Source organism: Magallana gigas, chromosome 3 (assembly GCF_963853765.1).
Source record: "Magallana gigas chromosome 3, xbMagGiga1.1, whole genome shotgun sequence".
NCBI lineage: Eukaryota > Metazoa > Mollusca > Bivalvia > Ostreida > Ostreidae > Magallana > Magallana gigas.
In genome coordinates, this window is record NC_088855.1 from 8033041 (window position 1) to 8059600 (window position 26560).

The 26560-nt window shown below is 33.7% G+C and overlaps 3 protein-coding genes across 5 annotated transcripts; 1 reads left to right on the forward strand and 2 right to left on the reverse strand.

Annotated features, from left to right (window-relative positions):
- Positions 1 to 13873: 13873 nt before the first annotated feature.
- On the reverse strand, positions 13874 to 15989 carry LOC105345379 (large ribosomal subunit protein eL22). Its single transcript, XM_011453508.4, has 4 exons — positions 15845 to 15989; positions 14581 to 14703; positions 14200 to 14321; positions 13874 to 14070 (listed from the first exon to the last, which is right to left on the reverse strand). Exons 1-4 carry the CDS (start codon positions 15851 to 15853, stop codon positions 13926 to 13928), a joined length of 399 nt encoding a protein of 132 aa, XP_011451810.1. The 5' UTR covers positions 15854 to 15989; the 3' UTR covers positions 13874 to 13925.
- A 53-nt stretch (positions 15990 to 16042) lies between these two features.
- LOC105345381 (AP-2 complex subunit mu) lies at positions 16043 to 21188 on the forward strand. 3 transcript variants are annotated; one of them, XM_011453509.4, is made up of 11 exons: positions 16043 to 16159; positions 17746 to 17839; positions 18083 to 18348; positions 18543 to 18625; positions 18717 to 18852; positions 19076 to 19223; positions 19318 to 19446; positions 19635 to 19770; positions 19906 to 20003; positions 20151 to 20262; positions 20368 to 21188. In XM_011453509.4, the coding sequence occupies exons 2-11, from the start codon at positions 17766 to 17768 to the stop codon at positions 20500 to 20502; spliced, it is 1317 nt and encodes a 438-aa protein (XP_011451811.1). In that variant the 5' UTR covers positions 16043 to 16159; positions 17746 to 17765; the 3' UTR covers positions 20503 to 21188. The 3 variants fall into 3 exon arrangements, with proteins under 3 accessions (XP_011451811.1, XP_011451812.1, XP_011451813.1); XM_011453510.4 differs by having other exon boundaries at positions 16130 to 16159; positions 17733 to 17839; XM_011453511.4 differs by lacking the exon at positions 16043 to 16159 and adding an exon at positions 16198 to 16225.
- A 1315-nt stretch (positions 21189 to 22503) lies between these two features.
- On the reverse strand, positions 22504 to 25073 carry LOC105345378 (uncharacterized). The gene is made up of 6 exons (XM_011453507.4): positions 24833 to 25073; positions 24372 to 24437; positions 23808 to 23893; positions 23449 to 23566; positions 23169 to 23227; positions 22504 to 22944 (listed from the first exon to the last, which is right to left on the reverse strand). The coding sequence occupies exons 1-6, from the start codon at positions 25031 to 25033 to the stop codon at positions 22839 to 22841; spliced, it is 636 nt and encodes a 211-aa protein (XP_011451809.1). The 5' UTR covers positions 25034 to 25073; the 3' UTR covers positions 22504 to 22838.
- Between the last annotated feature and the right edge of the window lie 1487 nt (positions 25074 to 26560).

Sequence of the window (26560 nt, forward strand, 5' to 3'; positions counted from 1 at the left end):
ATTTGTAATATGATAGACCATTGTCTTTAGATTGCATAACCATTTTTGGTTTTAACGCGACATGGTAATTTTTTTTAAGTTTTTACTGTTTATAATGCTTAACTTAGGTATTTATAATGGTCAGATAAATATGTACAACCATTTCACCCCTGCGAGTGTTATTGTCATTTAAATTTAGACCACGTTGTTTTATTTGACCCTTTCAGTTTCGAAGTAAAAATCATGCCTCGTGTTTATCGTCTAATTCCTAGAATCTAGGTACTTATAGTCATATATATATAAAATCTATATGTGTATTGATTTTTACCTTTATCTTCATTATTTTGTGGATAAAATGAGTTCTAGAAATATATGTAACAATAGAATATATATATATATATATATATATATATATATATATATATATATATATATATATATATATATATATATATATATATATATATATATATATATATATATATATAGGGTTTTTCCTATTGTTGCAACAATTAAAGGGACTTGGACGCGATTTGAGATCACAAATTTTATATTTTTTTTTGTGTGCATAAAATGGCTTACTGGTGCATTTTAAATGATTGACCAAAAATATTGAATGTTAAATTCAAGTTACAAGCAAGATACAGAGGTAAGAATTGATTGTTATGTAAACAAAGCTCGAGTCTTATAGTTGTTTACAAAAAATGTAATCTACAGAATTAACATTTCTTAGGAAAAGTGACATGTAAAAAAACAATTTAAACTAATTCAATATCTTCATAAAAAAATAACATTATCAACAAAGAAAGATACATTTGATTGAACCTTACACCAATACAACACATATGTAAAAAATGGCAATATTCGAGCTTTGTTTACAAAATAAAGAATTAAGAACTCTGTATCTTGCTTATAACTTGGTATTTGACTTTCAAATTTTGACATAGCATTTCAAACTTCTATATTTATCAGTATAAACATTGAAAATCAAACAATAAAATTTGAAAATTTTACGTCAAATCATGTCCAAGTCCCTTTAAAATGCTTGGTAGCGATCCCCCAAAGGATTACTGTAAACATATTATATTTAGCGTGTACGATATTTGGCGGAAATTAGTTTTTTAACAAGTTGGCATAAATTTGATTAAGCGTATTCCTGAATGTGACTATTCTTAAACATATACATGTATGTATGGCATTTAGCGATGTACTTGATCTAGCGGAAGTCGCATTCCGCCAAAAGCGCTAAGTAAAACCAAATGTACGAGGGTTGTTCGGAAATTATTGAGACATTTACTCTTATTTCCTTGGGGAAAAAGATAAATCCTTTAAATTTCACGAAAACATACACCAGGATAGAGTTTATCAATGTAAAAAATTTATTGTTCATAGCTTGATTAGATCATTCCTGGTAAGCTGACCGAATTGCCATCGCCCAGTGACCCAGCGCAACCGCAAACTTACTGCAACGTCATTTTGACGCTTCTTATTAAGGTTTTCCGCTCTCAGCGGAAAACCTTACTATTATTCTGAAAAATTTTCAAATTTCTTATTATTTTTTTTTTTCTTCTAGACGCCAACTTTGATCCTTAATATCTCGCTCGTTTGTTCACTGATTGTTTTGAAAGTTTCAGGACTGATAACATGCCGCGTGATGTTGTCGTTGCATATTTTAGTTGAGGAAAATCCCTATCCGGTTTTGAGTTATTCCCCTTTTAGTAAAATTTAACGACCTCTTTTGTCCAGGGGGTTTAGCTTTAACGATAACTGGCAGAGTCTCAAAGATGGGCTTGTTTGGAAGCTGATACATTGAATTTGTGCGAGATATATTTTATTGATTATTTAAATGCAAATAAAAGGGGTGGTATAGATGTTGAAACCAAGGTAAGAAAAAAAATCAAAAAAATTCGCGTATTTTCCGTGTTAGTTTTCTACCTGATAAGAATTTGTTATAACATGTATTTTAAAAGTTCTTGGTCTTACCCAGACCTTTCATTCGGTATACAGAAAAAGGGGCTGGCCCTTATAATTAGGGAGTTAGAGGCGTCCAAAGTTTCTTGTCAATAACTTAAAAAGGAATAAACATTTCTAATGCATTATTGAAGCAAAGTTGTAAAGAAATTAATTTTGAATCCTTCTATAGTATTCAATTTCATGTTTTCGTAATTTATAGTCAGTATTTGCAGAAACAATTGTTGTCAGTTCGGTCCATTTTTAGTGGGGGTGCGCACGTTTATGAGGTTATGAAAGGGCTTCTTGTAATGCACTAACTGATACATGTAGCGCGCAAAAATAATTCCACATAAAATTCCCAAATGTTTTTATACATATGTACATTTTCATTTCATAATGATAAACCTCTTTGACCTTATTTTTGTTGTTTGTTTCATAACTGTGCCCCTGTCTATATTTAGATGCATTACGAGACTCAGGTAAACGATCGATAGGAGAGTCGCTAGCTGTATTCAGGCCGTCGCCTAGACGACAGTGCATGTGCTTGTAGAGCTGGACGTACACGTTTAACGCCCCACTGTGTTACTGTAACAGAGACATTTTGAATTGTTTCAATACTGGGAGATGTGTTAATAAAATGGTTCCAATGCATGGTAATTAAACTCAACTTTTCTACAATACATACGTATACACGGCCGTCATAAAAAGCACAATGTGTATTACTGACATGACAAATGTACGCTGGCAATATAAGCAATATAAACGAACGCGGGATTGCTCCCGATAGAACAATTCTTTTAAAGCAAAAAAAAATACTGATTTGTGATGGATATAATATAATTATGATTGTGGAGATGATTTTAAAAAGTGAACTTAATATTCGTATACGATAATATTTGAATCCAAAGCCGCTAATTTTAAATTACGGTTATTAGGGATATTAATTATGACTTGCCCCGCGTTTCAGGTTTTTTACTTGCAAAACATCTACAAACGAAAATACCAAACAACCTTCAGCAGCAACTTATAAATTATTTATTCCATACACAATTCTAAAGAGGTAATAAAATAAATTTTATAAATGCTTTATACTTGTATTCGCTATCTTCCATGGAAAAAAGTGGCATGGAAAAAATGTTGTTCAATGTTCATCAAATACGCTGTAGCCTTAGCAATCAAAAATAATTAACAAACTGTATATTGATAGATTGACATATCAACAAACATTCAGACCCGCAATGTGATTTCTTACAAGTTCTATAAAACGTAGACTCAATGACTGAATTATTTACCGTTTTCCGTCTGGGTTATTTTGAATCACGTGTGTACGTTATGTGAAGCCATATAGATGAACACTTTAAGTGTTTAATTTTTAAAAGAAATTGTGTACAATGAAATTCCAACAATGTATATGGTGAGGCCAGTCAGACTGATACTGGTTCTGCTTGTTCTACAAATAGCGAATGTAAGACGAAGTATTTGGGTGTTATATTTTAAACAAATATAAGTATTGCTTTCTTAAAAGCTTGCATTACTCAACAAAGTATTTTATTGTAATCATTCTTAGTTACCTTAGCTGCATATATGTACCGCTCGGTCTGTATCCAGGAAAAATTGACTACCATCCGAAATTTTTCATACAAGGTCTACAGACTTGCAGCTAACATTACCTTTAAAAATACATTTTAGAATTTGCCACTGTTTATAAATTCATTAAAAAGACACGCAGAATCAAGTGGTAATATGTCGTTTGATATGGGATTTATGACGTCTATTTATATTGTTTTCATTAAAATTATTTCAAGCTTGTGGGTGGAATGAAATCAGTTTCACATGTTATATGACATAAAGATGTCCTCTCCCCACTTTTTCTCGAAGCAACTATTTTTATAAAATTTACATAAAAAAATTGAATTATCATGGAGTTGCCCCCCCCCCCCCATTTTGGTAGCATGTAACCTACCCTTCGTTTTAGCTTACGGCCCACAGCGCGCCCCAACCTTTTACCATATACACTTTACGCCATCATTCCCCCACCCGGTTCGTACTGCACACGACCGATGCAGATCCAGACGAATTCTCTATCACTGTAAAATCTACGCGGTCACAGAAATATAATACTTTGTTTCTCAGTGTTTACACATCTAATATTGTTCTATGATCACCTATCAATTTTTTGTAATTCGTCACAAGTATGACGCAGCTACGACGGAAAACCTAATCGTTGCTTGCAACGAGCTCGTCTCTAGTTGATCCTATGTTTTAAAAACCTAACAAACAAAGGGAAATTAGAATTAATTCTTCATTTCTCATCTTTTGTTTACATTTTTTTAAAAAGCATGGTATTGCACACCAAAAACATCAAACTATTCAAACATGGCTAAGACTTTATTAAGCAACCCAATGTTTTATTTTAAACCACGTGTAGAGTGGTTGAACACGAACGATAACATGTTCTTAATATCATCGTTTAGTTTAATTAACCGCCAGATGATGAAATAAGACAAATATATTAATAGATTTTTCATACTTTAACATAGATCAGAGTAGAATATCATATGAAAAGCGACTAGAAGTTGCGTATTTTGAGAATATTATTCAAACACTTATACTTCCGCTCGAAATTTTTCAGGAACTGAACAAATCTCGGAAAAGTCTCGTGAACTTTCATTCGAGCACCTCTGAATTTATTACATACTTAGCAGCGATAACGTAAACATTCCGAACACATTCACAGGGGTGATTTGTCAAGTTGTAAGCGAGATACGTAGCTCACATTTCTTTGTGTATGTAAACAATTGAAAGCTTGAATCTTGTTTTTGTTTAGATGTGTTAAATGTGCCAATAAAAGCTTTTTTTTTCTTAGATTAAAACATCGATCGAACCTTGTTTACATATTAAAGAATTTTTACATGTAGTTCTAAAACTAGTTAACAAAGACGTAATATAAAATATTTTGTTGGTAAAATTCTATATAAAACAACCAAGTTGATTTACAAATAGCTGAAATACAACAAGAATCTTACATGTCTACGTATGCATGAAAATCCGAACTGATGACTGTGATCGGTTGAATTTTTCTCGGGGCTAACACGTTAAGAGCGACAGTTAAACATAACAAGAGGCCCATGGGCCACATCGCTCACCTGAGGAACGATAGGTATGATAAAATCAGCTTAATGGAGTCATAATACAAACTATCTGGACAATGTACAATAATACATGTAGATCCTGTATAAATTAAATCCATTTTCCCCCTGGATATTCTTATGTTTATAATCATTAGTCCCTTTTCCAACAGGATGATTTTATAGTCATATCACATGTTGTGTATTGCAGTTCTCAAAAAGATCCTTAACAATTGTTTATATATGGGATATAAAGCTACATCAAACTCTGAACCTTCTTGTGAGGCCGAAGAATTGTCCTGGAGCCAAAGTCTTAAAAATTATAAAGACTCATCTGGCTGATTAGTTTCTGAGAAGAAGATTTTCGAAGATTTACTCTATATATTCCTATGTTAAACTTTAACATCCCCCCCCCCCATGCGGCCCCACCCTACCACCAGGGATCATGATTTTCACAACTTTAAATCTACATTACCTAAGGATACTTCCACACAAGTTTCAGTTTTCCTGGCTGATTAGTTTCTGGGAAGAAGATTTTTAAAGATTTATTCTATGTATTCCTATGTAAAACTTCGACCCCCATTGTGGCCCCACCCTACCCCCCGGGGGTCATGATTTTCACAACTTTGAATCTACAATACCTGAGGATGCTTCCACACAAGTTTCAGCTTTCCTGGCTGATTAGTATCTGAGAAGAAGATTTTTAAGAATTTACTCTATATATTCCTATGTAAAACTTCGACCCCCCCCCCCCCCCATTGTGGCCCCACCCTACCTCCGGGGTCATGATTTTCACAACTTTGAATCTACAATACCTGAGGATGCTTCCATCCAAATTGCAGCTTTCCTGGCTGATTAGTATCTGAGAGGAAGATTTTTAGAATTTACGCTATATATTCCTATATAAAACTCCGACCCCCATTGTGGCCCCACCCTACCCCCCGGGGGTCATGATTTTCACAACTTTGAATCTACAATACCTGAGGATGCTTCGTTTGGGAGGTATAACAAACCTAAACTTTAATACGATGTATACGTCGCTTGACGTATGAGATGTAAGAGATTCAATTAAAATGTTAGAATGCATAGATATTTAATGTTTGTTAAAAATAGTAATGATAATAATAACCCTAAAAAAGAATATAATTACGTATTCAGTGCCATAAGTGCACTTAAACTATTGATCTTGAATTGTATGACAAAAACTGATTGTCCCAAAAATGGGGTAAAAAGTTTTTGTACACTCTTGGCACTAGTGTCCCTTGATAATTCCGCGTCAGCTTAGAGAGAACATAAAGAGCGGCGGTTCAGTGCATTAAACACCGATAAAACGACAAATTGTTTTCACATTACGCAGAGAGAGAGAGAGAGAGAGAGAGAGAGAGAGAGAGAGAGAGAGAGATTTATAATAGATCTGGTAAGTTCTTAAATTACGTCACATAATAGTTTGGTAAGATGAGTTATGACACAACTGGAGTGTGACGTCGGTGACGCCACCGAGATGTGACGCAATATTCAAGGTCATTTATATAACTTGTTTACAAATGGAGCACTTTGTTTAAAATCTGATCAACAAGGCTGGTTTTCACTTGGAGTGCAAGACATCGGGACATCCCTTCCCTTTCTCTCATGTACATTTTGTCAAATTAGTTATATAGGCCATAAATTCATATGGGTAGCGTGTTAATGAGTGACATAATCGGTTTCTGTCAGATTTTATTTGTTGGGTAAAATTTGCGATGTCCATACAAACATGCATACGATGGCGTCGGAAGCAAATTGAAAGGGGGGGGGGGGGGTTGACTAATCATCAGAAATCTTGACAAGCAAAAACAACCCAACAAAACCTATTTTCCAAAATCATAAAATCCATGTGTGTGTGTGTGGGGGGGGGGGGGGGGGGGAGTATACCTTAAACTCCAAAAAAAAACCCACAAAATTTTACCTACCATAAATTTTTCCATAATATGATGAAATTCCTATTCCGTTGGGGGGGGGGGGGAGAGGGAGGGCTGGTATAATTTTACATTTTCAAGAATACTATTTATATTTCATTCTTTTTAAGGTAAATCCAGGAACAATTATGTTTGCTGGTAGAAAAAGTAGAGGGCTAGCTCCTCCCGGATGCTATACATATGTGTCTAATGGTTAGGTTTAATTAACCCCCACCCCCCCCCCCCCCGGTTCCGACGCCTTTGCATAGATTGCCACTGATTGCTACATGCAGATGCACACGTTTGCACCTTACGACGGCGGGAGTTGTGGCACAATGCAAGACAGTCTCGAGTCCTCGTTCTGAAGGGCGTTTCAATCACTTAGTTATGGTCGTAAAACTGTTTTATCGCATAGATTCACAGTCGATTTACAACACAGAGGTCATCTGATGAGTCTTTCGCCTCATCCTAGTTTTAAAACGCTGTGGAGATGCGTCTCTATCTTTAAAATTCCACAGTGCCATGACCACCCCAATCACACCTATATACTAATAGGTGCATTAAATTGTTTTAACATTCTTCTGGATGATGGCCATGAATTGGGTCTATTTTTATCATTCGTCGGTGTTCTTTACGTTTCCTTATTGCACCTGGAAGTTAGTATTGAATGGATTTATCGTGACCTTAATTTATTTTTAACTTCCAGTATTAAAAATGTTCCTGCATTCTTGAAAAAAAATGCAGACTGTTGGCGATATCGATGGGTATGCGGAAATATATCTGACTCATTAATAAATAGTAGTGCATAAAGATCATTCCCGTTTGCCGATGGGGCCTTTTTGTTTCATAATTATATTCACTCCCAACGTCAGTCTTGTGCAGCTACACGAGCATAACGGGGCTTCATATATAACAAGTAGGTCACACATGTCAAGTATCGAGCGGAAAGACAGGAACTCTATCAATGAAAACAGAAGCATCAGCCTACTACTATCAGTATGTCTTGCATGCTGTAGCCTTTATGTTATAATTTTCTTTTGTCTGTCATTTGATTTCATTTTGACTGTATGCCAACATGGTGATATCAATAAACCATTAAATATCAACAGGTTTAAATGATATAGTAAATTACGAGTATTTCTTTACCCAGTAAGAAAGACAACTCTTATAACAAAATTCATTTTGACCAAAGGTGGAATGTTACAGTAACAACATCTTTATTTTATGGCTCGTTAAGCTCTTATTTCTGAAACATAATATACTTGTCAATGAAGATTTGTTCGCACTTTAAAAAAAAAAAATTCATGTAAAATAATTGAAAGCAAGTATTCTTCTTTGAACAACAGAAACATGCCAGTTCAGAAATAATGGAATTGAATTGAACATATTTTATTGATTAAATCAAATGGATAAGACACAAGTTCTAAATAACTTAGATAGTCTTCTCAGAAATGATACTTAAACAATGCGTTAAAGCATTCCACCTTAAAACTGTATATAGTTATAATTTATAAATGTAATATAGAGTAGAGCGGATAATATGCAGCTTTGATGCAATTCCAATTTGTTGGGGGTAAAATAAAATCATTCTTTCATGTATTTATGCCCCCCCCCCCCCTTCAGCTATGGGGTCCATGGTTGCAACTTACATGTAACTATGTTCTTCACAATTCTTTCAATTTTCAGGAAATATTGTAGCCCTTGAAGAATAAATTCGCAGTATCAAATAATGAATGTCATTAATACTGAATTGAACAATAAATACCGGTACTGTACCGGGTAATCATTGTCTAATGTGCAGTATAAAAAGAAAAAAATCATGTATATCATATGATAGACCATTGCTTAAAAAAATGCATACACGGGGACTTGACGTCATATTTTTATTAAAGCTGACATGAATTCATTTATACGCATTATTTCCCTTTTATCTCCGACTACCGCCATATTAGTAGTCGATATCTATTGTTCTGCTCATCGCTATACACCTTCTATATAAAGCTGAGAGCACTATTCATGCTTCACCGCATTCAGGTATTTCATACACCCGAACACGTTATCTTGGACGAAAAGACGTGTAGAAACGCGTTTTGAAGAAAGATAAAATGACAACCACTGCACTGACAAGATCTATCCAATAAACGACGAAACTAGACAGACTGAAATCCAGGCGCAGATACTTATAAAATTTCTCGGTAATTGTGGACCGTTTTCCTGTGTATGTTATGTGTTAATCGCACATGCGCAAGCAACACACTGTGGCAGATCGAGCAGTCAATGATCATAGGTTTTAGAAACGGAGCGCTTTTGTAGGAAGGGGTGGAAACGATGTTACGTTGTTACTTTCTTGGATTTACTATCATGTATTGACTGTGTTGGATGTAGTGCCGCCGGGGTTTTCAAAAAGACGCAGACGTTATTCACTCTGTATGAACGACACACGTGTTCGATGTGAATGCGAAGTAAGGCAGCACTGTCTGTGCAAAATAATAGATATTTCTGGGAAATCCGTTCACAGAATAAATATATTTTGTATTTCATTGATTGTTGTTTTCTTTATTATTTGCTACAAACATTTTACTACAATGTGTAAGTCTTGCATTTAGAAGTCCGTGCAACCTGAATGCAACCGACCGTAACTTTCTGAACCGGTATATATACCCCAGTGGCAGTAGAGGAGCGTTCGAAACTAATATGGCGACCAAATGCTTTTATGAATTCATGTCAGCTTTAAGCTCGTGCCTCGTTTTTGTTTACACATTTGAATATGCTGACATAAGCTGTTCTCCCTGAGTTTTCTAACTGCAAGTTTTATGACCATATTTCAGCAGTGTTTAGTGTGTTCACTTCTTGCTTTGTTTAAAATAATGTATTTTTCCTTCAGTAACTTAGATGTAAACAACTTTGTTTACACATCAAAGAATATTACAAGCTATGTATTTTGCTTACAGATCGAACTTTGTCAACCGGTGTTAAATGTTGATTGACCATTGGTAATACTTTTGCTAATCGATGTAAATGTTAACACTGGAAAAGTAAAATTATTACGAAATCCTGACAAGGCCCCTTAAATGTATCTCACACGACAGGTGAAATAGTAGAACCATTTTAACTTAAAGCTGACATGAATTCATAAATACGCATTACTTCCCTTTTATCTCCGACTACCGCCATATTAGTTGTCGATTTCTATTGTTCTGCTCATCGCTACACACCCCCTATATAAGGCCGTGAGCCCTCGTCATGCTTCACCGCATTCAGGAATTTCATACACCCGAACACGTTACCTTGGACGAAAAGACTTGTAAAAACGCGTTTTGAACAAAAATAATATGTCAACCACTTCACTGGCAAGATATATCCAATAAACGACGAAACAAGACAGGCGCAGATACTTAAGAAATTCCTCAATAATTGTAGACCGTTTTCCTGTGTATGTTATAACATCGCACATGCGCAAACCACACATTGTGGCAGATAAAGCAATGTCATTATCGCATGGATTTTATAAACGGGGAGTTTTTGTAGGAACGGAGAGAAACGTTTTTTCCTTCTTGGATTTACTATCATTTAGCAACTGTGTTGGATGTAGTGTCGCCATGGTTTTCAAAAAGATGCAGACGTTATGCACTATGTATGAACGACACACGTGTTCGATGTGCATGCGAAGTAAGGCAGCACTGTCTGTGCAAAATAATACAGATACCTTGGACATCCTTTCAAAGAATAAATATATTTTGTATTTAATTGATTGTTGTTTTCTTTATTCTTTATTACTACATTTTACTACATGTACGATGTGTAGTCCATGCATTTAGAAGTCCGTGCAATGTGAATGCCTCGATTGGAAAGCAACCGACCGTAACTTTCTCAACCGGTATATATACCCCAGTGGCAGTAGAGGAGCGATCGAAACTAATATGGCGACCAAATGCTTTTATGAATTCATGTCAGCTTTAAGGTAGTTGTGTCAAACAGCAATGTGACCTAGGCATGTCTACTCTATTTCAATAACTATTCAGCCATACCTCTTTCACCCCTGCGACAATAGCAACTTCTCGGGCCTTTCCGGCAAGCTCGGAAAAACACCTCGAATGTATTACCTAAGTGTCCATGACAACCCCTCCTTTTTATAAAATTTGATATTAATACAACACATTTTACGATCTGTTGAGATGTAAGCTAGACTTCATTAAAGTAAATAATTTACCCTAAAATATAACACAGAAGCGACTTATAAGGATTTCTCGCCGATACTTATTTTAATGGGAAGCGACTCCATTTTGTATAAAATTCTAACATCCGTTATGTTAATACATTCGAGGTTTTTTTTCAAGCTTGCCGGAAAGGCCCGAGAAGTTGCGATTGCCCCTGCGAATGTATTTGGAATGTTGTCTTTATCGTTGCTAAGTATGTAATAAATCCAGAGGTGCTCGAATGAAAGTTCCCGAGACTTCACCGAGATTCGTTCAGTTCCTGTGAAATTTCGAGCGGAAGTATAAGTGTTCATTTTCAAGGAGCATTCTGCATAAAATAGTATAATCTGTTTCACTACTGATGCTATTTCTAGGTCAGGCGCGGATCGAAAATTAATCCTATGGGGGATCTCTATTAAGGCATATTAACTGTTGCAACAGCAGACAAAAACTATTTTTTTTGTATTGTCACATTTATTTCTAAAACACATTTTATCCACCAATTAATGAAGATAAAGTTTAAAATCAATAAACCTCCATGTTTATGAGAAGCGTAGTGTAGCGGAGATGTAAACCTATAGATTTTATACTTGCTTACAAATACCTAGATTCTATGAAATAGACTATAAACACGAGGCATGATTTATACTGCGAAACTGAAAGGGTCAAATGAAACCACGTGGTCTAAAATTTAAATGACAGTAACATTCGCAGGGGTGTCTTTGATATCAAGATTTGTCCGACGTTTGAGCCAAGACTACGCAATCGGTGCATGTTTCGCTTGAAACCGCGTCATTTTCAACCTGCTTTGACGCAAGAAATAACCACGTTTTACCCACAGGGGCTTGGTTGTTGGATATTGAATTTCCTAATTATTTGTTCCCGAAGAAAAAAATTATTAAAATTTGTAATCTTATGTGTATTTCTGTGTATAGCAGTAGATAAATTCACTGAAACCCCCCGTTTCAGTCATGTTAAAAAAGTGTATTCAATGTACATTAAGGAGGCTGGGGGGTCAAAATATAATATAATATAAAACCATCAGATTTATTTGAAAATCTTATATGCGATTTCTAAAGCTATTAACTACTATTTGATAAAGAATATTTTCATTTATATGGATATAAAATTTCATCATTTCCATAATCTTTATATGGAGCTCTTCTTTTAAAGGAGATCAATATTGTCTAAAATGGCAGCCACCCCCAGCCCCCTTAAAAAAGGTAAAGGGACGACACTCGCCATCTTGGATTTATAGGGGGTCCTCGTTTCAAGCTATGTTTTAAACAAGTTCTTTCATTTCTCCAACGATTTCTGACAAGATCTAGATTGGAAAATATTCAGATGACTTATTCCTATCGTCTGACTACATCTGTATGCTGCATAATAAACACATCGTTCCGAAATGTACTATATACTTGACAAACTTATCGAAAGCAACTGAAGTTTACTTTTGAGTGACGTAAATTCTCTATATAATCACTGAGATGTTCCGAAAATGTAAGATAAATCTAGAGAGAGCAAAAATTCCGCGAAAAGATATTCCTCTTGGTTTATCCAATGCTTTCGGATCTCCTCAGTGATTACATAGAGAGTTAGCATCAACTTCCGTTGCTTTCGATAAGTTTGGCGAGTATCTAGTACATTTCGGAACGATGTGTTTATTATGCAGCGTACAGATGTAGTCAGACGATGGGAATAAGTCATTTTAACATTTTACAACCTAGATCTCGTCAGAAATCGTTGGAGAAACGGAACTTGTTTAAAACATAGCTTGAAACGAGGACCCCCTATAAATCCAAGATGGCGAGATGCATCTAAGATTACCAATCTTCATAAATTTTTTCTTCGGGAACAAATACAAATTAAGAACTTCACTATCCAACAACAAGCCCCTGTGGTTTTACCGAGAGTCCAAGGTCTTGTAAAAATGATTTTATTACAAACAGAAAATTCAATTCGGGCAATTTCTCGTATGATCATTAATTTTCCGACTGGATTTTTAATCATATTATACAGGGATGTTTTAAAATTCAAATATTATAGAATATCATTCCGTTGTGCTATGAATTTTACTATCCTGTAGAAAAAAATGTTTCCCCTATAGAAAATGAAGATTTAATAATTGATGAAGCAAGATATCATAATTTTAAGTGATTGGCTGTTTCATCACATTTTCAAATAGTGTTTAACACATGTGCAAATTGTCAGACTTTACTATGCAATAGTAAAAAATTTTTAAAGGGGGACAAAATTGTGTCTGCAGACAGACGGATGGACAATGTTATTCCAATACACCCCCCGTTACTTCGTTTTCAGGGGTATATAAATGTTTCCCCTATAGAAAATAAGGATTAAGTAATTGATGGAGTAAGATATAATAATTTTAAGTGATTGTTTTATTACACTGTCAATTATTGATCTAGAAGGCCCTAACGACATCATTTTGTTTCTTTTTGGCAATTAGCATGTTTAGAATAAAAATTCTGGGAAATATACATCTGTGATTGTCACGTTGCACTGATTTGTATAAGCTTTATACTGCTCTGCGCCTTGTGACATTGAAATAATACAGCATGTGCATAGACTTTTCTTTTAGCATTAGACATTTAAGTAGCATCATCTTTGTTATGCCACCTTCTCAAGCTCACTTTTTATACACATATATATAGAAATACACAAGTAAAAGCTGACTATATTTTATTGTACCAACTATGTACAACATATAATGCAGCCTATTCATCTTCATCTTCCTCCTCATCCTCATTGTTAATCTGGAAGTACCTGAGCTCGTAAGACTCCTTGTTGTTGGCAACTACTCGAAGCCAATCTCTCAGGTTGTTCTTTTTCAGGTATTTCTTGGTCATGTATTTTAGGTACCTGTAATAAAAAATCACCAATACAATCAATTTCCATCTTCATATTTTTTAATTTCAAAATCACTTTTAACTTCAGCTGGATTCAAAAGTAATGGTCAAACAACATTCAATGGGTTCCGTTAATGTTTACCTCTTGGAGAAAGGAATATCAGAAGTGAGATTAATCTTGTTCTTATTCCTCTCTAGAGCCACATTATTTCCAAAGTTTCCAGTCTTTCCATTTACTTTGATCCTTTCCTGGAGGAACTTTTCCTGTGAACGACGAAAAGCAAATCCCACTGGATTAGGGAAGGTAACCCTAACCCTGACTAGGGAAGAAAACCCTAGTCCTACTTGTATAAGTACATCTCAAAGCAAAAGTAAACCATTATTTCAGGAACTTGATTTTGCTGTCTGTACAAGTTTAACAAACAACTCAAAACAAATTCATAGTCGATCTCTAAACATAAAACTATGAAATTTAATTCCAAAATCGTTCCTTTTAATTTGTTGCAAAGAAATTGATACATACAAAGTTGCCAACATCCATTATTCCATCTTCCACTGGATGAGTGCAGTCAATGGTGTAACGCAGACTGGTCTTCTTCTTTTTGCCCTTTCCTGCAGGCTTGGGCTTGCCAGATCTCTTGACGTTCTACAACATAAAATATACCACTAAAATAAATTGTTTAAATAATATCTTATAAAAATACAGTTCTTGCAAGAAAAGTGGGGTGGGGTTTCAATATTTCAAATTTATTATTTCATCCTGCCAAGAGATGTCAGATCCCCATTAATAGTACAAATTCTTAATACTACTTGAATGATAATTGTTATTTCTTGTTGTTGATAATATAGGCTTGCTTTAAAGTTATTCCTTGACCGGCACTGTCTGCACAATTACTGTGTCAAGTCTGGTACAATTACTAGATTTAGCTACGTAACTTGATTTACCTACATAGCTTTATTTACCTACCTAAAGAAAGTTTAATTAGCTACCTTTGTGCAATTTTGCTTTTTAAGTAAAACAGACAAAAAGTCGCAAGGAACTATCAACGTATATTAGTACTATGTAGTTTTATAAAAGCAACCTAGAGCAAAAAAAGTTACAAGATTGCTGCTTTTGAGCAATTTTAAAAAATACATGCATTTCTATTGTTTGAGTAATTGTATGGCACCTTCTGTGCGATGAGGCTTGGATAAGCGTGATTACTTCACATTGTGCTGAATAGTTACCAATCAATTATCATGTTAACCAGAACTGTTCTTCTTTGTTATTTCTTTTAAGAAGTAGCTTCTTCTTTGTTATTCCATTTAAGAAGTACTGAAGTAGCTGTTTGGAAACACATAAACAGTTCCACATAGCTCCAAAACATTTTGAACTTTGACAGCATTTGCGCAAAAAGAACAACATTTGAAAGTAATTTTATATGAATTGTTTTCAGATCTGTTCAAAGTTTAAATCTATTGCTGCACTCAGGTGGAACTTTTTCTATAAAAATGCTCATTTATGTCAAAAGTATGATTGAGTAGCTAAATAAACCTACTTAAGGTAGGTAAATAAAGCTATGTAGGTAAATCAAGCTACGTAGCTAAATCTATAGTGATCGTACCAGACCTGTACATAAACGGGTAATTTTTCATTAAGGTTTGATAAAATATATTGTCCTTTCCTGACAATCACAGTCATACAAATCAATAATAAACGTTTTGAAATAATTTTACAAAGAAAATTGACATTAAAATGGACAGGAAAAGAAAAATAGTTGATAATTCTTCGTAAGCTGATTTAGCACCTGCGGCATGGCGGAGACCTCGTGTAAGAAAGAACGAAACCGAGACAAAGCGGAAAATCGGAACAAATCCTATAATTTAGAACCAAGCCTAGATTCCTAGTTTTCCTACATAGAACCGAGAAAAAAGTGTTTACTTGTATTTAAAAGGCATTTTTATGAAATAATATCGTCGAAAAACTTTGATAAGATTTCCATATTATAAAATTATAGACGAAACAAAATATTTTAACAATGTCCGGAATCTCCGGTCATGTTTTTCTTTTAGAATCACTCATTATTCAAAACGGAAGTGTATCACCGGATATTGATGAAAAGGTGAGACAGGCCGCAATAATTTTCTAGTTTTAATAAATTTTGGGATATATGATGCATGCCTTTGAAGTAAGGTGTAATGTTGTGGTTGATTATGAGCTTTTAAAATTGTCCTACAAATAGTTTTGATCTTTCTGCACGATAATTGATATGTATGTGTGCTATTAATTTGTTAATGGGGGCGTTGCTCAGTGTATATATTTTATTTTCTTGTAAATTGTATTTCATATCCTTACGTTATTAAACAAACAAATGAAGATATCTGTTGGTAAATGTTGTCTTATGATAATAAAAACCCAATTGTCCCAACTGGAAAGAAGACTATTATAATATCTGTATTTGTATTAGTCGAGCTATAATCTGATAATTTTGTGAGTGAAAATCATTTGCATATGGAACGGGGTTTGTGTTACAAAAAGCACAATTTAAATGGTGGATACTTTGGGAAAAAAAGCTTGAATGCCATTTTGGATACTGCTTTGCTTTATCAGTGAAATTTTCATTTAAATTGTAAAACTAGACATATGTGCTGTTTCACCATTAAAATAGTAGGTTAAGGTACCTTGGGAAAAAAAACCCAGGGAGGATGCCATATTGGATATGGCCTTGCTTTATCAACGAAGTTCTCATTTAAATTGTTAAACTAAACATATGTGCTGTTTCATATTCCTTTATAAATTATTCTTCTTTAAGATCTCACCTCCAGTTTAATTCATTAACAAACTTTATCTATTTCTCACATAAACATCCAAAATTAACAACACCTTGGCTTTTCTCATAACCATCAAATTGTGTAATAGAGATCTCACAAGCCGTATTTCCAGTTCTGTAGGAGCCAAGGAGTTGTCAATTTATTTTGTGGAGATAAATACTTGGAAATGTTTGGATTCCATGTCTATCTCCTACATGTTTTGATTTATTTAATCATTTTGCTCTTTTTCTTGAACAACAGATTAAAAAGATATATGAAATCCTCTTTTAAAAAAATTTCCCTCTAGTATCACCTCTTGCTTAATATTTTGATATTCATAAACATATTTGAATCCAATCTACCTGCTTTCACTAGAATGAAAAGGAACAGAAATCCTCTTTTGAAACTATCACTTCCGATTTCATTACACAGCTAAAAATGAAAAATTTATGTGGACTTGCATTGCAAATAAAATTAATGTACCTGAATGATGTTGAAAAAATATTGTTTGATGTGTCATGAGAACTTCCAAATAGATTAAAAGATGTCAGATTTTCCCATGATAAATCTTTGTAAGAAATTTGTTTTTCTCGGTATTAAACAAAGACATCAATTTCAAGTGTTCTTTTATGAAAGGTCTGGGCTTTTAAGAAAATCAACAAAATGTGATGTTAATTGGAACCTGGGATAAACTATATATAAACATCCATTAATCATACTTTATTTGCCTTGAGTTAATTAATCCAATTGATGCATCTGTTATTCCACTGAAACGCTAAAAGGAGCTCAGAACATATGAATTATTTATTGCAAGTCATGTGATTATTATAATTTCTTCTTCATTTATTATTATGAATTATTTTGTTTAATCTTTTCTTATTTTAGTAATTTATTGTAGGAAGCAAAGAAGATGACGAAATGATCGGAGGGTTGTTTATATACAACCACAAGGGGGAGGTCCTCATCTCCCGCGTGTACAGGGATGACATAGGGTAAATCATTTCTTCATATCCATAAACTGTATATTGATTTAAAATTCTTTTTGTACCAGTTGTTATTTCTAAGAAAAAATTGAATTACATATAGTACCTAACAGATGTAAGACATCACAATAAATTTATCTTTTTGAATATTATACATCCTGTGTATAAAAATCATACAACTGAGTATTTATGTACTGGTTGTCATATTTACTGTTTAGTAACATAGAAATGTCACTTATTTTTTCATTTTAGGAGAAATGCAGTAGATGCTTTCAGAGTGAATGTCATTCATGCACGTCAGCAAGTGCGATCCCCTGTCACTAACATTGCACGCACCAGCTTCTTCCACATCAAGCGTTCCAACATCTGGCTAGCTGCTGTCACCAAGCAAAATGTCAATGCTGCCATGGTCTTTGAGTTCCTGCTCAAAATGGTTGAGGTCATGCAGTCTTATTTTGGGAAGATCACAGAAGAGAATGTCAAAAATAACTTTGTGCTGATCTATGAAATATTAGATGGTAATTGAAGCTTTAAATAATGATAAACCCATAAAATCAAATTGTCTATAATATATGATGAAAAATGAAGTGAATTGACATTGAAATTATGAATATTTAAAGATGTGCTTAAATGAATGAAAGTGATTTTCTACAGAAAGTTACGGTACAAGCAATTTGCAGACATATGATCAGTACTTTTATTTGCCTTATAGAAATTTTAGACTTTGGATATCCACAAAACACTGACACAGGCATACTGAAAACCTTCATCACACAACAAGGAGTCAAATCTCAGGTATAGAAAAAACAGATTAAATGAACTGGAATTTGATTGAACCAGCTGTTGCTTTTTTTTTTAATGGAAAAGTCTGTTTTGCTTTCAAAAGAGTAAGGAGGAGACCAGTCAAATTACATCACAGGTTACAGGACAGATCGGCTGGAGAAGGGAGGGAATCAAATACCGTCGTAATGAACTCTTTCTGGACGTTCTGGAGTCTGTCAACCTGCTTATGTCTCCTCAAGGTTTGTCTTCCACATGTACACTATGAATAGAGGAATATGGAAAAATACATGTACAAGTATAGAAAAGATATCATGCTTATTGTATTCATCTCAGATTATGATTATGTGTTCATTTTATCTAAAATGTATTGATGATAAAATATTTATTTTCAAGTTGAAACAAAAAGTCAAATCAAAGAGCCTTGATTCAATTGGTCATTTGTTTATATCTGGTACCTTATAGGTCAGGTCTTGAGTGCCCATGTAGCTGGAAGGATTGTCATGAAGAGTTACCTTAGCGGGATGCCAGAGTGCAAGTTTGGCATCAACGATAAAGTGCTAATGGATACTAGAGGACGAAGCAATATGGATGAATCTTCTTCCAGAACTGGGTAAGCTTAATTGCATGGAATTTGCCTGTGACTGTGTCAAAGCCAGCTTATCCCTAAATTCTCCACTGAATTGTTTTTATTTTTTATCTCGCAGAGCAACCAGTGGAAAAAGCTCCATAGCTATAGATGACTGCCAGTTTCACCAGTGTGTTAAGCTCAGTAAGTTTGAGACTGAGCATAGCATCAGCTTCATTCCACCAGATGGAGAGTTTGAACTCATGAAGTATGTATTTTTAACTTGCAGTTCTTTTATTTTAAAGAACTTTGTGTCTTTGGTGTCAAGAAATGTCAATTTTTTTTTTTAAAACAGAGAGATACAAAAATAAGTTAGTGTATGAAATAATTTTGTGTTGAATTGTGAATTCTTTATACATGTAACTCATCCACCTCCATCTCTGTATTTAATAACAGGTACAGAACTACAAAGGACATTAGTCTGCCATTCCGTGTTATACCATTGGTGCGGGAGGTTGGACGTTCCAAAATGGAAGTCAAGGTCGTAGTCAAATCCAACTTCAAACCCTCGCTACTGGCACAAAAAGTAGAGGTAAAACTCATATTGAAGAAAAGGGATCAATCAGATTATTGAAAAAAATTGAAGTAATAGATTGTTGTTAATGCTGAACAGAAACTATATAAAACTTGTAGATTACATTGACTATTCATAAGATTCATTCTGTAGGTACGCATTCCAACTCCATTGAACACCAGTGGTGTACAAGTGATCTGTATGAAGGGACGTGCAAAGTACAAGGCTAGTGAGAACGCTATTGTGTGGAAGTAAGTGTTATGTTTCTTTCAACAGTCAGCGCTATTGCATTTTCATAAAGGTTTGAAAACACATTATTCATTCTGTATAAATACACACATAGGAAATTTCAAAATTTACATTTACATTGTGAAGTGCATGAAAATACTTTAATTCAGAATTAAAAGAATGGGTGGGATGAAGGAATGCCAACTGAGTGCTGAAATTGAGCTTCTGAACACCAGTGATAAGAAGAAGTGGACCAGGCCCCCCATCTCTATGAACTTTGAGGTAATGCTGAAACAATCACTGGTGTTTTTCACCTCTTAATACGATACTCTTTATTAAAAAAAATCCTCGGTCAGATTTTACAGAGTTTTGTTTCAAATTTTAAAGGTTCCTTTTGCTCCTTCTGGATTCAAAGTTCGCTACCTGAAAGTATTTGAACCCAAACTGAACTACAGTGACCATGATGTGATCAAGTGGGTCAGATACATTGGACGCAGTGGACACTATGAAACCAGATGCTGACCAAAGACTGTCCACACACACAGATTGGTCAACTTTGTCGCTATCAATAAATACATACATAGGTAGACGGATGATTGCTGAACTGTATCTATTATCAAGGGAACTGATGTTGTCATGCTTATTTTTAGACTGAGATTATGTTTAAATGAATATTGTATGGTTGTAGAGAATTTCTCCAGATAGTGGTGACTTGGTTACATCCCTTTAAAAAACTATTATTAACATTTTGGTTTTTGAAACATGAATGAATTGAATTTGAAACATTTGCATATTCCCTCTTAAAGTAAAATATGTCTGTGTATTAGAAAGAAGATTCAGTGTAATAGATATATTATGTTTTGTAACTGATCTATCTATAGGAAATGTTATATTCATGTGTATTTTAAAGTGGGTTTCAACAAGGAAGCAGTTTTTCTGTATAGAAATCAAGGTATTAAAATTTGTTCCTCTATTTGTCTATTGGTAGAAAAAAAACTGTTAACTGTCAGTCATTATTCAATTTAAATTAGAACTGCTTTACAGAATTGTTGCGGAGCATAATGATGATAAGGAAATATTGTAAAAAACAAGATTCTTACTAGAGCAATGCTGTTGTTTGGCAACTTTGAAAATTGTGCATATTATGAGTTGCGGTATCTATAGAAGTGAAATTCTGAATCATTATTAAATAAAAGTTGATTCCCAAATTTTCTCTTATTTTGATCTTGCCTTAACTTCAAGGAATGTGGTCTCTAGTTTGTTTTTAAGTTTTGATAGAATATAGCTTTAAAAATATGTATAGCCTAGAGACTTTAAGGCTCTGAATGTATGAAAGGTATCAAAATATGTTTGTCAACTGCAAGCAAGGACACATACAAAAAGCAGACAAGCTCAACCTAATGCTGGAGTCAACCCCAGCTTAAATTGCTGATAAGGATCAACTATTGAAATTTTTGGGGTGTTTTTGCTTAAAGTGATCCCTTCATCTGTGTTTGAGGTTTGCTTTACATACTTAAAAATGAACAGATATTAAAACTTGTAGCAGCCATTAGAAACCTTGAAGTAACAAGTACATGTATATGGACAATGGCAACACCCTAGTGCCGCAACACCTGACACAGGTCTCCAATCTCCATTTTGGAAGAAGGCTTCATGGACATGAAACACTTTTTTTTTTACTCAAGTATAAGAATGGGAGTAAAAAAAAAATGATTTTTGAAAATTTTGCTTTTTTAATGTTGCCCTATCATAAAGGGTTGTAATGATTTAGATTCCTCTTAATCTTGACATGTTTAGAACCAAAAAAGGTAATAATTGGCTTGGAAGTTCAAACTGTTAAAATTTTAATGGTTGTCACAGGACAGCAGACGAAGACCAATTGCCCGAGTGACTCGGGTGACCTAAAGTTGCAAGTTAAATATAAGTTTAGGAGTTAGCAAAGTTTCCAAAAATCTGTGCACAAGTTTCTTTTGACATGTCCAAACAAGACTAACAGAACTAACAAAACTAACCATTGATAGACATTGGTGGTTTCAATATGCACCAAATGGGACATAATTCTTAGTTGGTACATTGTATGTAGTGATTCAGCACATCAAATCCTGGAATTTAAAAATAAACTCACCACTGACCACTCACCACAATGAAGTGTAGTTTAAATGAAACAAGAGATGTTTGTAAAACACTTATACAGTGTATATCCCCCCCCCCCCCCCCCCACCTTCCCTTTGAGACCTCTGCGAAGATAATGAACGGAAACTGCAAAATATTGAAATTTTTCAAAGTCCAAGGGGCTTTATTATATATATATATTAAACTCTGTCAAGAATTGCTCGATTGGACATAAAATCAAATTTGACCTAGATATTATTATGATTAATCTGTATATCAAGACAAATTTCATTAGAATTTACAACATCTGCAAAGTAAATGGATGGAAACTGTTGGTGGACCGACAGACAGCAGCAAAGCAATATGGCCTCTGTTCTTCAAAGGGAGGCGATAAAAAAGTAAAATTTAAACACATGTAACAAAAATATTTTTATTTTAGAAATATATTTACCAAATATAACATGCATATTGTATTTAATTTTTTCTTGTTTAAATATTATCTTGCATGTTTTAAACATTCAAAATAAAAGTATCTTAAAATGTTCAGCATACATGTAAAGTAACAACATGTATACATTCACTATATATACAAAGTCATGTTAAATCTATATATCAAAGATAAAGTAGTAGCTCACAAGAACTTTACTTCTCAGAAGTGGACACCCTTGTGAATTAGCATGATGTAGGTACATGTTTAGAAAAACACTTTCAGATTGTCTTATGATGAAGGTGGAACCCCAGCTCTGTCAAACAGGCAAGGTTTTCTGTACTGTCTTGGTTGCTACTGAGTAAAATACTTTGGAGAAGAACTTGAGTCCTGTCTGACCACCAGGGATATAACTCACAATGTACCTATCAAGTTAAACCATTTGATGATACATTAAGATAATATATGATATTATAATAAGCATTATTTAATCAGAAATTTATTAAAACATAATCATTGAAATAATATCTTTTTTAAAATAATTAAGCAAAAAAAATATCAATGGAAGAAAGTTTGCATTGAAAATTGACTTCTGTTGGATTAAATTGTATTGCTTCATGTTTCTTATGATGAACACTTATTCACTCACCAAACTAAAGTGATTACTTGGCATATTGCACATACTACAGTCAAGATAGTGCTTTTTACCTAAAACAACAGATTAATAAGATGATATGCATTTGTTCTGCATTAAGTTTTCTTAAAAAGATGAGCTTGCATAAAATGGGATATTCCTATGTAGAGCAACATTATACTGATGAAGATATTTAATCAATATCAAATAAGGAACAAATCCAAAAAGTTTTACTTTATGTATTGATCTATGTAAGAGGATCAAAGTTTTTAATATGATTGCTACATGTATTTACCCATAATGAGAAGTATAATGTGGCTAGTATTGTTCCAATGTAAGCTGTTGTAAATGGTAACCGTGGAACTGAGAACAGGTGCTTTATGTGGTTCATCGGTCCCCAGAGGAAGGAAAAACTGAAAGAAATGTTTAACAGTTCTAATAATTGTATGATTCTTAAAAAAAAAAAAAACAATGATTCAGAATTAAATTCATTTTATAGTATTTTGATTTATTTCATCTTCAAATCTTTTATTCATCAATTACAATTTAGTTTCACTGTAAAATTATAAAGGCTACAGAGATACAGAAATAATCATATACACTATTATCCTTTTGCTTTATAAGAACATATACCAGGTACATAGATAAATTTACCTTGAAATAGCAAATAAACTTCCAAGAGTGTAAAGTGTTGCAAATTTTTTAGGCCTGATAATCATCACAGGAATATAAAGACTAGCCTGAAAATGACAACCAATTTTTACATGTAATTCAATAGGCTGAAAGTAAATACATGTATCATAAAACTATGGCTCTCCAAGAAAGACTTATAATTTCTAGGCTTCATTGAGGGTGAAAATCTTAATGTTTTCATCTTGACAATGGTCAAATAACCTCATGTCAGGATCAGGTGTCAAAATTTGCCTGAAAGATCTACATAAGATTACAGCTGATTCTATTACCAGCTAATATACCCCACCCACTTTCCAAAAAAATGTTTGGAGGTGGGAGGGTGTTACGATCATCTGTCTCAATTAACACCATTCAGTGGAACAAACCATTCTGATACTGGTAGTTAACATCCATGTAGGCATGCTAAAAAGTGCATATCTGAGTACAAGTTGTATCTATTTCATTTATATTTTGTATTTGAAACCATAAAATTCATTTAGTTTTCTTTCCTAAAACAAATTATTTTAAGAGAACACTTATATTCACCATTGAAAAACAGAAGGTTCCCATCAGTAAAAACATCACAAAGCCCAGAATTCTCTGTTTCTTGGACTGAAAAAGAATATCATTTCCTCATTTAATACCATTAAACATGTTATGAACTACAGGTACATCCGTACATTATAATTTTATTAGACTGTTGTATAATTAATCCATTTCTTGAGAACAGCTCCAAACCATGCAGGCACGTAGCATCGGGGGGAGGGGGGCCCTGCCCCCCCCCCCCCTCCCCCCTACTTTCTTGCACAGCAAAGATTTTTCTTAAATTTACATTAAAAAAATTGAATAAACATGGAGTTGCCCCCCCCCCCCACACTTTTAGGTGACCATGTAAAATTGAATTGAAAATAAGGAAATAATCAGTGAAATTGAAGTTAAAGATATACTTAACCAAATGATCTCACTGTAATACATTTTAATATGGTACATGTTTCTGTGTATCTTACCAAACTCGGCATACACGGGTCTGCTTTCGCCTGGGTAAACCAGCCGTTTGCCACGTCATTTGACTCTGAGACATCATCTGGGGTTTGGTTCTTCTTCTGGAAAAAGTTAAGTTTTCCTAAATTAAATTTACCAAATCCCGATCCGCTATTTTGGTCCCCCTTTGATAAATAGCTTTGAAGATTCGTATTTAGATCTGTCATTTTTTGGTGGCGAACACACGCAGGATAATCTTTTAGAACAGTAAAAGAAAAAATTGAACTGGCACGCAATAGAAGAATCCGGGATGTTCCTAACCATTTCTTATTATCTGCATGTACACCATGCTCAGTTATACTTTTCATTGTTACATGTGAAAAAATAAAATAAAAAATGATAAATAAATGTAAATTTTGGTACCATTCTAAATGCTATACAATGTACACGTAGGGAATTTCTGCGTTTGAAATCACTATAAATTAAAGTTTTCAAGTCAATGTTCACACGAATATAAAACTAAGTATTGCAAGTTTTGCTTAGAACATATTCTGTTGATTGCTCAAAAGGATCAGAAACAAGTTCTAACAACTTACTAGTTCTTTTCCTTAAATATAACAATAATTGTCATGCATATATATATAAATTTAGAACAATAGAAAATTATATATTATAATATTGATATACACAAACAAATTATTTAAATCTCAAATATTCGTCTATAAACTTAAAATTATGCACAGAAACAATTAACAATGCTTTTTTTTTAAACTATGTAAATGTAGGTTGTCGTTACCATATAAAAGTAAATTAGTGTCAATATTGAAATCTACATGTAGCATACATGTAAATAATTGATCAAACACGTTGTTTCTCGCTCTAGATAGAGATCTTAGCGATGTTGCGTCTGGTTAAACAAGTGTACTTTCTTATTTTGGATCCCTCTATATACTCACTCAATTTACGCTTGTTCTTATTTTATAAAATTTGTTGAGAATATCTTCGGAAACCTACGAATTAACTGGCTCGCATGTACATGTATCTACAAATTTACATATTAAGACGAAAAAAATACAGCGATTCATCACGTCATCACATTAATTACAATTAATCTACCTCTGCGCTATAAAATTCTAATTTATTTGTAATTTATGTACACTAGACTGGTATCCTATATTTAAAAAACCCTGTTAAGTTCCGGAAAGCATTGCATATGTAATATATGTCAATTTTAACACATTTACTCTACAGAAGTCTCTCTACATTTTAAATGTATTTCATAAATCAAAATTTGCATGTACCTTCCTTTTGATTAAAAAAAAAACCAAAACATTTTTTTTAAATGTGTATACATGTACTTTGATTTTCCTTGGGTAAAAAAGTTCAGTTTTTAATAAAAAATGCTTGAGAAACTAAATCCACATGTTTACATTGTATCTTTATTTAATTATATATTTAAAAAAAAAGCCATAAAAAAACAAAAACAACGAACCATGATCTTTCATCAAAGTGTAATAAGAATTCTTTAGTTGTTTTTGTGGGGTTTTTTTTTTTGGGGGGGGGGGGTGTTTTGTTTTTGTTTTTATGGTTGTCCTGCATATGTTACATGCAAAAGATAATGACATCCCCTAACCAATAAAAACCATTTTGTACAATAATACAAATTCTGTATAGCAACTTAATCTTAGCATATGTAGCGTAGAATTGCTTGCCCAGACATTTCCGATCGAGTTTATCGGAGCTCCGCGGATGGC